The 14429-nt window shown below is 40.2% G+C and overlaps 1 protein-coding gene across 2 annotated transcripts in view; it reads right to left on the reverse strand.

The window, feature by feature from the left end:
• The window catches only part of PLD1 (phospholipase D1), a 240044-nt gene that overhangs the window by 126306 nt on the left and 99309 nt on the right, over positions 1-14429 (reverse strand). For both annotated transcript variants that reach the window (XM_073626226.1, XM_073626227.1), the window contains exons 7-10: positions 9146-9204; positions 7895-7987; positions 6649-6801; positions 3024-3173 (exon numbers count right to left, since the gene is read on the reverse strand). In XM_073626226.1, coding sequence (XP_073482327.1) covers positions 3024-3173; positions 6649-6801; positions 7895-7987; positions 9146-9204 — 455 coding nt within the window. The remainder of the gene's footprint in view (positions 1-3023; positions 3174-6648; positions 6802-7894; positions 7988-9145; positions 9205-14429) is intronic.

Consider the following 14429-nt stretch of genomic DNA (forward strand, 5'->3'; position numbering starts at 1 on the left):
CAATGATCACTGACTCTGTCCATTCATAACTGAGCAGAGTAAACTGTGTTTACAATGCTTCAGTTTATGAATGGAGAGGAGCCGCTGTCTCCTGTCCATACATCAGTGCAGCTGAGGCTGCAGAGAAAGGGACTGGGGAATCTGTGTCCTCAGTCCCTTTCCCTGTCTCAAAGGGAAGATGTCAGAGGGGCTGATAGATTATAATTATATATAAATAATATATATAATTTATTTATATTTAAAAAGTTACAATTTTAGAAAAAAAATGTACACGACACCGTAAATGAACACGCCGCCACCTCAATCCTTGCAGATCTAGGGAAGAGGTTCCTCTTTAGCGTTAAGTGGCGCTACAAGCATCTTAACCCAGGTTGCAGCGATTTAAGCAAACACAGTTGAGAACTGTCTCTGATACTCCATTTGCACTAACAGTAAATTTTCAGTACAAGCTTTCAGGGTGCATCCCCCCCCCCCCTTCCCAGTCCAGGTAGTACTGATACACAAAGGTTTAGCAAGAATCTGAAAAACACAAAAATGTATGGGGAAAAATAAAAACAAAATGAAGCACAGTGGCTAAGCACTACACTTAGCAGCACTAAGGTGGTCAGTTCAAATTCCATCCACGGCACTACCTGCACAGGGTCTGCATGCTTTTCCTGTACCTGTGTGGGTTTCCTCCGGGTACTCCGGTTTCCGCCCACACTCCAAAGACATGCTGGTAGGTTAATTGGTTTCTGTTTAGATGGCCCTTGTATGTACGAATGTGAGTTAGGGACCCAAACTTCTTGAGGGCAGAGACTGATGTGAATATATACACACACACATACATACATATACACACACACATACAGTATCTCACAAAAGTGAGTACACCTCTCACATGTTTGTAAATATTTTATTATATATCTTTTCATCTCTCATACTGGTCACTGGAAGTTCAACATGGCACCTCATGGCAAAGAACTATCTGAGGATCTGAAAAAAAGAATAGTTGCTCTACATAAAGATTACCTAGGCTATAAGAAGATTGATAAGACCCTGAAACTGAGCTGCAGTACGGTGGCCAAGACCATACAGCGGTTTAACAGGACAGAATTCATCCGACTGCTTCTGTCACATCATTAACAAACATCAACGACCCAGTGCCAATGGAAGCCATGCATGCCCATGCCATCACACCAAGCTACACCATGTGACCACAGATGACATTTGTGTCCTTTGGATCATGAGCTGTTACAAGCCTTCTCCACACTTTTTTCTTCCCGTCATTCTGGTACAGATTAATCTTAGTTTAATCCGTCCAAAGAATGTTTTTCCAGAACTGGTCTGGCTTTTTAAGATGTGTTTTGGCAAAGTCGAATCTGGCTTTTCTATTCTTCAGGCTTATGAATGGTTTGCACCTTGTGGTGAACCCTCTGTATTTGCCCTCATGAAGTCTTCTCTTGATTGTAGACTTTGACAATGATACGCCCACCTCCTAGAGAATGTCCTTCACTTGTCCGGATGTCGTGAATGGGTTTTTCTTTACCATAGAGAGGATCCTGCCATTATCCACCACTGTTGTCTTCCATGAACGTCCAGGCCTTTTTATGTTGCTGAGCTCACCAGCGTGTTCTTCTTTCCTCAGAATGTACCAAACTGTTGATTTGGCCACTCCTAATGTTGCTGCTATCTCTCTGATGGATTTGTTTTGTTTTTGAAGCCTTACAATGGCCTGTTTCACTTGCATGGACAGCTTCTTTGAATGCATGCTGTAGGTTCACAGCAATAGATTCCAAATGCAAATACCACACTTAGAATCAACTCCAGACGTTTTACCTGCTTAATTGATGAAAAAATAACGAAGGAGTAGCCCACACCTGGCCATGAAACAGCTTTTGATTCAATTATCCAATTACTTTTGGTACCTTAAAAAAGGGGAGATGGCTGTAATTCCTAAACCCTTCCTTCGATTTGGATGTACATACCCTCAAATTAAACCTGTGAGTGTGCACGTTCAGCACATATCCATTATATAGCTATAGCATGAAAAGGTTTTGGTAAAAACCTGAAAAAAACTAAGTGTGCCTGTGCCCAAATATATATGGACCTGTGAATAAAATGCATACAGGATAATGAAAGTCAGAAAGTAAAGCTGGCCAAAAGATGGACCATTTTTATTTTATCAGCCATTAGGCTGATAAAAAAACAAACAGATTCCCCCATCCACACATTCAAGTCAGATAGAGGACTCCTTCCTGCTGTCTTATCGTATCCTGACAGCAGGCAGTCCGCCGACTGGCTATGGCTCCGTTTAAAAAGTAAAACTTTCCAGGATTCCCATTTACGAGATCATTAGATTGACTTCTCCCGAGTAGTAACGGCCATAGATGGATAAAAATTCAGCCAGTCCTTGCTGAACTGGCCGATTTTCCATCCATCAATGGCCGGATTTAGTCAGATAAGGAATAGAGAAGTAGGATAAAGAATGAATTAGACCACTGGCTGACCAAAAAATAAATACAGCAGATTCCTCCACCCACGCTAAACAGAGCAGCAATATTCAACTATTGTATATCCAAACGGCAATTGTATCTGATTGGATGCAACTGCTGTTGACTGCAATTTTTCCATTTAGCTATTTCAATTTTTCTACAGAAACTGCACAATATGCCTCAAAGAGTTTTTTTTTTTTTTACCTGCATTTGATATTTCGATACAAACTCGTTAGATGCAAAGAAACAACCCCCTTGGACATGAGCCATATGAGTGGATACAAAACAATTTTCCAGGAATTCAACAGAATTAAACTGGAATTTCAGTAAATGTAAAGAACAGACTTCATTGCAAAATAAGGTCTGTTAGCTCAGCTTCCTCCCCCATTCATTTCACACTACATACACCCATGCATTCTGACAGATGAGCGAGAAATTCTTGGTCCAAGGTTCTATAATTTACCATTCAACCCTGTTTACATACAGTACTTCCAATAATGTTCTAAGCTTCAAAAAATATCAGTTGTAGACAAATTACTGGGTACATACCATTTGCAGAGTGTGTTTTTCTGGACAGCAGCATATGAACCAAATCTGTGAGCTGTAAGGAAGTTTTTGCCATGCTTCCTAACAAATTCTTCAATAGCCTGTCCCCACCAGCGAGCATGTCTGTAGCTGTTACATTTCAAGATTAAAGATCTACAAAACAAAAACAAAATCAAGGGTAACAAAATCCTCCCAAAACCACTTTCCATACTTAAAAAAAAAAAAGAAAAAAAAAAAAAAAAAAAAAAAGAAAGAAGAACTCCAAACAGCTACAGTTGTGCTCAACAGTTTGCATTCCCTGGCAGAAATCGTGAAATTTTTGGCATTAATATTGAAAATATGACTGATCATTCCAAAAACAATTCTTATTTATAGGATAGTGATTATATGAAGCCATTTATAATCACAGTTGTTGGGCTCCTTTTTAAACCATAATGATAACCGAAATCACCCAAATGACCCTGATCAAAAGTTTAAATACCCTGGAATGTAACACACAAGGTGACACACAAAGGTTAAAATGGCAATTAATAGGTTCATTTCTCACATCTGTGGCTTTTTAAATTACAATTAGTGTCTACTAATAAATAATATAAATAATTTATACACAGACAAGATACTGAGCCATGGGGAGCAGAAAAGAAATGTCAAAAGACCTGCATAACAAGGCAATGGAACTTTATAAAGATGGAAAAGGATATCCAAAACCTTAAGTTTGCCAGTAAGTACTGTTCAATCACTTAAGAAGTGGAAAATTAAGGGATCTCTTGATACCAAGCCTAGGTCAGGTAGACCAAGAAAGATTGCAGCCACAACTGCCAGAAGAATTGTTTGGGATACAAAGAATAAACCACAGGTAACCTCAGGAGAAATACAGGCTGCTCTGGAAAAAGATGGTGTGGTTGTTTTTTAGGAGCACAATACTTGAACCAAAATGATCTGCATGGTTGCGTTGCCAGAAAGAAGCCTTTACTGCGCCAATATGCCAAACACCTTGACATGCCTCATCTGGCTTTTTTGTGGGACACTGGTACCTATACTGGTGCAAGAGGCATTTGTTTTAATGTCTGCATCTGTCCCCATCTGTGTGCAGGCAGCCTATGGAGATGGATGCAAACAAGGTGGCTGCACATCAAAATTTTACAGTTGCACAGGAGCAGGTACACGGTCCCCAACACACACAGTCTGCATTCGGGCCCGTGCTGTGTCCGTGCAGCCGCATCCACCTCCATAGTCTGCTGCCTGCAGGCAGCTGGGTGTGGATGCAGACACCAAAACAAATGCCTCCTGCATTCAGTATGGGTGCCAGCAACCATCTGAACGGGGCCTAAAAAGTATGCACTTAACATGGACCCATATTTCAAAATTAATTCTAACTTGTTTTATTTCTCCTGCTTCTTCTCCCGTTAAAGGGAAACTATAATGATCACAAAACGCGCCTAATTGCAAATGTTTTTTTTGCTAAAAAGCAGCCTTCAGGAATATTCTACATAAGGCTATTCAAATGTCAATTTGCATGAATATTAAATATGCTGTCTAGAAGTGCATATTCTAGAATATCTAGAACACTAAATGGTGACGTGGGTATAAAGTTAGTTTTTAACATTGCTAAACATCTCTACAAGCTTTGCCTCCACTTTGGATAACAGTGCTTTCTTCAAAGGAAAACTCCACTTTTGTTTAACAAATATCTCTGCTATACAAGCGATTTTATAAAATTTATTGCTGTTAAAAATGTATGTTCAATTTCAATTTGCAGTCACAATTTTCTAAAATGGTCAAAAAATTAAATGCAATATGGCAACCTGCAGGCCTTCTGTATATAGCTGACATAAGGAATGCCATCAAAAATGTCCTGCATGTGATTGGCTCACTGATTTTTTCAGACCTCTTCAAGATCAGAGTAAAAATTTACCCTGCTATAAGAATGACATTTTTGGTGAAATACTCTAAAAGCTCATTCACACGAATGATGAAAACTGCATTCAGATATGGATAGTGTTCAGTTTTGTACGCATCTGAAAGCAGCACTAATGAAGTCTATGGGCCCATACACACCTTTGCCTTGCAGTATTAATTTGTGCTGCATTTTGTAGCAAAAAAAAAAAAAACAATTGAAATCCATGTGTCCAGCGCCCCGCATGTAGGTTAGGGGACTGGACGCATGGATTAGGGGGCGGCACCCCTGCATTCTATCATACCTCTCCATCTGGAAAAACAATTATGTATGCCTTAAACTTTTCAATATTTAAGCATTGCCTCAAGCAGTAATGATAGGCCCTAGCAATTACTTTCAAGAACTAGAGCTACATCCTGGGCACATTCAGAATTTTTCCAGGATTGTAAAATGAGTAGTTACATGTAGAAAAGAAAGCTAATGCGTTATGGCAAGCTACAGAAGCAATGTGCATGTAGCAGTAGCTCAAGTCACTAATGCCCTGTACACACGGTCGGATTTTCCGACGGAAAATGTGTGACAGGACCTTGTTGTTGAAAATTCTGACCGTGTGTAGGCTCCATCACATTTTCCATTGGAATTTCCGACACACAGAGTTTGAGAGCTTGCTATAAAATTTTCCAACAACAAAATCCGTTGTCTGAAATTCCGATCGTGTGTACACAAATCTGACACACAAAGTGCCACGCATGCTCAGAATAAATTAAGAGACAAAAGCTATTGGCTACTGCCCATTTTATAGTCCCGACGTACGTGTTTTACGCCACCGCGTTCAGAACGATTGGATTTTCCGACAACTTTTTGTGACCGTGTGCATGTAGGACAAGTTTGAGCCAACATTCGTCAGAAAAAATCCATGGATTTTGTTGTTGGAATGTCCGATTAATGTCCGACCGTGTGTACAGGGCATAAGGCCTTTTTCCAACAGGCCATAAATAAAGTGCTAATTGATGTAACCCACTGAAAACATTCATAAATAAGATATTTTTGCTCCAACTGCTCTAAACATTAAAGCAGAACTCCGGGAAAAAACACCTTCTTCCCATGTCCTTGTTGCTCTACCTTCACCGACTATGCCATCCATGTTCTGAGGGGTGTGATTTATGTTGAAGTGGGCTTGTTCACATTTAACATGCACAGGCCCAGTGTACGAGAGAGAGAGGATATGATATAATCACTGTTCTAACAGCTCCTCCTTGGCAGAATACATGAAGCATTTTGTTGAATTACAGAGAGCACTTCCTGAAAATTCAATTAGACTTTTCTCTTCAATGGTAAGGAATTTCACAAATGTAATAAACTGTTTAGTGTTTTGTGTTGGGGTGTGTACTAATGGGGGATTTTTTGCCAATCCGGAGTTCTGCTTTAAAGATGGATTCTGGCTAATATGAATACTGCATATATCAATATATTACAGTTTTCTGCACTGACTTGTTTTGTTGCACACAAATATTATGCCACTAACAGGAAGGACCTATATTTTTTGGCCTACGTCTTCAAAGGAATTATATGGATTTCCTCTGCATGAGCTGTGTTGCACGTTATAGGCATTATATGAAATATAAAGAACTGTATCTAACAATTTAAATATCTGGGATTATAGTGCGAGAAATGTATGAGCTACAATGAAACAGAATGCAATGCATTCTTATTATGTCATGTGAAGCTCACCTGGAAAGAGTGTCTATTCGCAATCCGTACTTAGTCTCCGTGTCCTTCTTTCCAATCTTTATGTTAAACTCCTTATCAACCAAAAGAACAAAGGAAATGGAACCATTGTCGGTCTTCATGTACATAAGGAAAGAGTCTTTCACAACCAGCCACCTGAGAAATAAAAGGGTATATAAAAAGGGATTTATTTTCAAATTGCCAACTGGCTAGGAAAAGTTTACAAAGAAAATTATGACAATATAATGAAAGAAAATTAAATTTGCTTAGAGATTTTAAGTAGAATTCCAGCTTTCCTATCACTTTAATTAGTTTGGGCCATCCTGGCCCAAAGATACGTTTAAAGTGCTGTAACAGCAGTATGGTTGAATTCCTATCTGCCATTAGAATTTTTTTAAAAAGTCAGACTGAGTGCTTTCCCCCCCCCATTTAGGAGAAACCTTGTATTTTAACCAATGAATACAAGGCTTCCTCTGATTGGCTGAGGTGGAAATTGTGACAACATCCTCCCGCCTCTCCACCTCAGCCACTCAGAGGAAGCCTTGTATTGACTGCTGCCAGAATTTTGTTCAGTGAAGAAGTCGCCTGTATTGCTGCCAGAACACAGCACTACTTACTGTATGCAGTTAATGCCCACATCATTATTAACATCATTATTTGGCCAACTTGGTTTGAATTATTTAAAGTGATAAGAAAGCTGGAATTCTACTTTAAAGGATAAATTCACCTTTAGTAACATGTTATACTCATATTTAGGGTGTAACATGTACACCCTCCTCCCACAACCCCCTCCCCTCCAAGTCCCAGTTGTACAATTGCAGCCGTGCATGGCTCTGCCCACCTGGCCACATCAGTCCAGCACAAAGTTGTGTGAATGGGAGAACTACAACTACCGTCAGCCATTGCAGCTGAAGACTTGTAGTTCTCAATGAACTGCCAGGGTGCTGGTGAGAACTCTAGGTAGTTCATTGTTCTTTCCTGTCATTCAGTAACTGCCTGCCTATATGAGGTATGGGCAGACCGCTTTAATGACAGTCTGCAGGGGCCTGATTGCGGGTGCAATGCATTACAGGCTCCTATTAAAAAAAAAAAAAAATGCACATTTTTATACCAAAAAAAAGCAATGGAAAAAGATGTGCATTTATCATTTTTTTAAATGGTAGGCTTTTCCTTTAAGCATTTTCCTTTTGTGAAAACCCTGCCATACAGAAAAAAAAGAACACCTCTTCCACATAAAGACTTACAATACCTTTTTGACCATCGGTAGCAAACACTTCTTTGTCCACAACAATTTAGACCTGGAATTCTGTGACCTCCGGATCTCTTCTGGATTATGCCTTCTCTAAATAACAAAAGAAAATCATCATTATACAATGATCATGTACATAAGGAGAAATGCCTTTAGATTAATTATTATAATGTTTCAAAGACATGAGCTAAGTAGCATACTAAGATGGCTACTCTCCATTATATAAGCAATAATGCCCCCTTATTGCAAATTATAAGTTATGATTCCCTAAGGAGCTCAGAGAGCATATGGATATTAGGCACAGCCTAAACAAGTTACAAAAATAAGAAGTCAGAGTTAATCTGATTCATTCTTAGATGGGGTTCTCTGGGATTTGTAATTTGTTTTTAAAAGCAAATTTGAATTTGGTCAAGGGAACCCGTAAAGTGAGGGCCCATGCAAACACCTCCCCCTCTTGGGGGATCAGGAAGGAATTTTGTCCTCTGCTGGAGCAAATTGAATCATGCTTCAAGTGTGTTTCTGAAGGTCAACAATCTGAGGGAATTGGGTTTTAAGGGTGCAGGCTCCAGGGCTGCTGCCCTGATTAAGGTTTTTTGGCTGAATAAAACACAAATCAGAAACCAGCATGTAGGCCGACACTTTCTGCGTTCATATTCTAGGTCAATGTCATACTAGGCTCTCATATTTCAATTCACAGAGGCCTACTTTAAACATATAACAGAGGGAATGTTATTTTATTTATTTTACTGAAACTGGCGTACACAGGCCCCCACACACTCATGGACAGATATACATGAGTGAACATCAAGTAAAAAAAAAAAAAAAAAAAAAAAAAAAATTGGTCTGCTAGTGGTACACAGCTACATTCTCCTCAAACCGCTCAAGCTGTTTTCAAACAAATGGCTACCGGAAAGTTAATGGAACTGTGTTTGGGGTGGTGGAGGGTGTGAACATTTGAGCGCTGACAGGTGTTTTGATTCTCAAAACGTGATCTTTATACAGATACAGTTTATAGGAGGTACCTTGAGAACTTTTTAGAGTGTAATGCAATAAAGTACAGTATCAGTTTCTCATTAACTTTTTCTTTTTTTATACGCAGTGTTTTGCATAGACCCCAAGGGAATTGTAGACTGTGTAAATATGGATTCTTTGCTCTACCCATTCCCAAAATCTTCCATAAGTGTTCCTCAACTTCCATGGGAAAAGCAGCGATGTATCATAAAACAGCTGTATAAACTAATAAGAACTTACATGCCCTTTGGTCCAAGATCATGGACGAAAGAGAGTTGATTCACATCAATGAATTCTCTCTGGGGAAAAAAAATGAAATCATTTCATTTCCAAAATTACATTTTCTTCAGAGTTAAAGCCACACGGATGGTTGAAATACATATTATTAAAATACACTGAATGGAGGTTTAAATATGTCTGAAGTCTTGCACTTGGTTGCCTGTGAAAACTATTTTTTGTTACTCACCATAACGTCCCTTTTTCATTGATAGACTCAGAACCTTTTTCATTATCCATGACCAAACAGGGGTTTTTTAGCCCCACCTACAGAAGTAGGACACTAAGTAGAAGAAACTCGGCACCCCCTATGGGCAGTCCTCTCTGGGCATAAAACCCCCTCTCAGCTATAGGTCTGCAGTCAGTCACAAACAGCATCAAAGTAGAAAACTACATGGAGGGGTGGGTGTCGTGTCTGACAACAAACTCAGGAAAAAAAATCCCATTTTCGCTTACGTTCATTTATGGACACAGCCTCCTCATCATCATCATTATCCATGACCAAACAGGGATGTCCCAAAGCAGTGCCACAATGAGGGGTGGGCAAACCAACTAATGGAGAAAAATCCAGGGCAACATGCCAACATTCTGAACCACCCCAAAGGGGTGCCCAAGAGTCCTAAAGAGCCACCTGCAAAACTAGCATCGAAGGATACCTAACATAACTGAATAAAAAAGTTGTAAACTAGTGCACAGACAACCAGGTCGCCAATGCGCAAACTTGAGGGACAGGCGCCTGGTGTTAGAGTGCGCCATCATGGAGAAGAGATGTTCCCGCCCCTTATTGACATATGCCTGCACAATCGTCTGCCGAAACCAACAGGAAATAGTGTCAGAAGAGGCTGCCATGCTTTTCCTCGGACTGTCTGATCACAGAATTGGATCTCCGGAAGGTCGCCGTCACAGAAGTACACGTCAATTGTGTGAACCATGTCCAAGGAGTGCAAGAACACGTACTTAGGAAGCGATGCCTGAGGACACACTGAGGGAAGGACAATGACACTCAAGCGGAAATCTGACACCCGAGGGGAGTGCAGCAGCGGTAGGTGGAAAGATCAGGAGCCGGAGGTGGTGGTCCACTGGGGATACCAGTACTCGGTGGAGCATGGCTCTGTAGGGTAGCTCTAGTAGAGCGCTGCAATGGTGGGAGGAAAGCCTGCCGGTATCACAAGTCAGAGGGGGAAGTCTGCTTGGAAAGTCCAGTGTCTAGATAAAACGCAGCGTGGCGAGGACGGCTAAGCGGTGCTGACATCACAGATCCCAGGTTTCATTGCGATACATTTCAGAGCATGCGCACTCCTTTGTCAAGCTATGAGCTAAACTGAAAGCCTGCAAACCATACTAGACCAGCCAGAAATGCCGGCCGCAAGATATTGCGTCAATAGAGACAATAAAACTAATGGTAATTCATATTCTATAATAATATTATACAAATTATTATATATATATATATATATATATATATATATATATATACACACACACACACTATATATATATATATATATATATATATATATATATATATATATATATATATATATATATATATATATATATATATATATATATATATATATATATATATATATATATATAGTGACATTGGGGGATGTCTAGCTCAGTAATAGATGCATTTTAAGTGAGTTCACAGCCAACAGGAACTAAGGTTTAAAGGGCGTGGTAGCCCACTTTTATTGAAAGTAACAAAAAGATGAAAGTTCACACACGCATTTGGTTTCCCACACAGTGTTTCTTCTCCCCAAAACAACTGAAAATGCCAATCCATCTGGCTCTTAAGGCTCGCTCAGCCTTGGGCGCAGTTCCTTGCTGCACAGGCCCACTCCTGGCCTCTAGGAAGGGGCTCTCCTGACACCCAAAGCTTCCACACTCCTCCAAGACTCACGGTTCCCTCTGGCCCCAGGACTCTCTCTTCCAGTTGTCTCAGCTATGGTCTCCCCGACTCTCTCAGCTGGCCCAACTCTCTCAGTCCACTGACCTGGAACCTCTCCCACATGGAGTACCGTCTCAAGGATGTTGCCTGGATTCCTAAACGGTAACACACCTCCTTCCTGTCTGCAGCAACTGCTCCGACACCAACTCCTTTCCCACACACACTGAGCTATGTTCAGCTCTGCCTTATAACGGGTGTGTGCACCTGGACACAAACACAACCTGCACAGCTTCTGGAAAACCTGGACACATGACTGAAGACTCCATCCCTCCCAATGCTCTTTGAAGTCTTCAAGTTTCCAGCCCCAATCCAGAGAAAACTTAAAGCACAGTTTTCTCTGCTCACCGATCTTTTGCTGGAACTTCTCAAGTTGCTTCTTTGAGAGTCCTGTGTCCATTTTACATACATTTTCACTAAGACAGGGGCTCTTACAATATATATATACACACACATACACACATTTTATATATATATATATATATATATATATATATATATATATATATATATATATATATATATATATATATATATATATATACATATACACACACACACACATACATACATACACACACATACATACACACACACACACACACACATACATACATACATACATACATATATATATACACATACACATACACACACCCCTCCTCCTGATCTTTCCACCTGCCACTGCTGCGCTCTCCTCAGATGACAGGAACAGCACTCAGCACAACTGCTTTACAGATGAGCTTGTTTACATCATTTATTGTGTGACTAGCCCATTATGGGGCAACATGTTATAAAATACTACTCTTAGTGGCGATTTCCTGTCTCCCCCTCCTTTTTTTTTTTACCAGAGAGTGAGCTACGCTCTCAGATAAGCTGCCCTTAATTGTGGATTAACCAGTAACATTCCTTGTTCATTATATTTATTGCCTCTGCGCCTACCATCCATCCTGTTGGAAATCTGACATCACCTCTGGAAGAAAAGGAGGGAGACGGCCGAAGAACCACTTTGCCTTTGTGCAAAATCAGATCAGGTGGCTTACAGGACAAAGTTGCCAATTCTGACACCCACTGGGTCGTAGTGATCGCAACTAGAAGGCAAACTTCCACGATAGGAATAGTAAGAGAATATCCTGAACGCTCTTGCAAAGAGTCTCCTGCAGAGCTGATAATACCCTATGCAAGGCCCACGGTGGCAGTGGGGAGTGCACAGGAAGCACCACATGATGAACCCCCTGGATAAATAAGTGAACCAAAGAATGCGTGGGCAAAGACCACTGAAAGACAACGACCGAGCACAGACTTGGGCGTACTTACAAACAAGCTTCTGACCAACAGCATGTTGAAAGCCAACACCCGAGCTACCGAGAAGGAGTGAGGCTGGAATTACAAAATACCACACCAAATGATATAAACTGTCCGGCAGCAGAGATAAATCCTCCGGGAGGTAGCCTTTTACATAGTCCGAGTCCCCGGGTAGGACAACCCCTTGTTCTTCAGAAACTCAAATATTCCGCGCTTAGGACAATATTTAAAGAGAACTGCAGCCCCCCCAAAAAAATGGAAAAACACCGAGGTGAAATCCAAAAAATAAAAAACTCTAGTGGGGAATGTGGCGCTGTTCAGAAGTGAATGTAATTAAAATAATACCCCAAAAAATGTGGTTACAATATGCAAGAAGTAATATAAAATATGTTTGAAGCGCTTCACTATGTGATAATAAGAATGAATAAATAAATAAAGATTAAAATAATATAGCTCACATAAACAATTCATAGAACAAATCCAAATAATGTGCATAAAGTGCAATAAAAATCGTGACGACATGTGCACAAATATGAAAATAAAAATCCTATACAAAAAATCTTATTAAAACATATGCCACTTTAATGGTAGTAAAACGTAGAGAATAAAATCAGACAGCCAAGTTTAAACAGGGAATTAATCCAGTCCCAGTATCCAAAGTTCTGAAATAGCTCTACAATTGCTTAATTAGTGTTTAGTTTGTCACTCTTGAACGACAATAACCATTAGCTCCAACCGCATCAGATGTAGTAATCACCAGACATCATATGTAAGGCAAATAAAAGAAAAGGAAATATCATTGTGCAATGCTTCTTATACAAGGTACACCAGCAAACAGGCGCCTCAGATGACGAAACGCGTAGTACGCATACGTCGCTGTAAGCTGTTGTTCGTTTACTTCCGGGTTTTGGCAGTCCGGCTGTGGAACGCACGCCGCTGCCTCGCTACTGTTTCAGCCATCAGCTTTTCACTAGCCGGCGGAGCAGTGCTATTTCTTAGTCAGACTTCATTTGTTTCACCTATTTTAATTACTTTACTTTTTAATGTAACCTGACTGGCTAAATAAATAAAGCATTTTTGGATTTACACTATGAGGCTCCTCTCTTCTCCATACATATGGATATGCTCTGGTGGACCTTTTTAAAGGACTAGCGATAACCCAACCAGGAAGGAGATCGCGGAATCACAGAGGGGGACACCGATTGTCTTCTGCCAGTGAATTTACTTTCAATTGCCCATTACCCCTGCAGGGGTTGGGCTTTCCGGTGAGTGGGGACACAATTGGGGGTTCCAGAGGAGGAGATTACACAACAACCACAATAATTCACACGGGATCCTTTGGAAGCAAAGACACTTCTCACAGATTTTTTCTTTTTTACATATATAGAACTTTAATTTTGTTTGGAAACTTACATCATTCAGATCTTATTTTTGACAATTTTGGTGCACTATCACATCAATTATTTATTACACCATTGATTCCAATTGTGCATTTTTTGGGTGTTTTTTGTGCGTTTTTTTGCGATTTTTTAAACCAGCACCAATATTACGCACATATTTATATATTTGTTATGTCCATTTTTGAGTGTATGTATTTCTTTTAGGATTATTTATATTTCATTTGCACTTGGCTTTATTATATTATGTGATGTTTTACATTTGTGGCATTTACACATGACATACCGTTTGTTTACCATTTATACATTTGTTCACAGTACTTCTTGCATATTGTAACCACATTTTTTGGGGTATTATTTTAATTACATTCCCTTGTTCTTCAGAACCTGGCTTTCCATAGCCATGCCGTCTAAGCCAGCGACGGTAAAGCAGGGTGGAAAAATCGGTCCTTGGGACCGAAGATCCTTCCATAGAGGCAGCCACCAGGGAGAGTCTGCCAATTGCACCACGTTGGCCCATCATGGATGGCGGGACCAGCCCGGAGCCACAAGCAGGACTGGTATTCCCCATTCTGCGCAGCAGACGATGGCATTT

Source organism: Aquarana catesbeiana, linkage group LG04 (assembly GCF_042186555.1).
Source record: "Aquarana catesbeiana isolate 2022-GZ linkage group LG04, ASM4218655v1, whole genome shotgun sequence".
NCBI classification, from domain to species: Eukaryota; Metazoa; Chordata; class Amphibia; order Anura; family Ranidae; genus Aquarana; species Aquarana catesbeiana.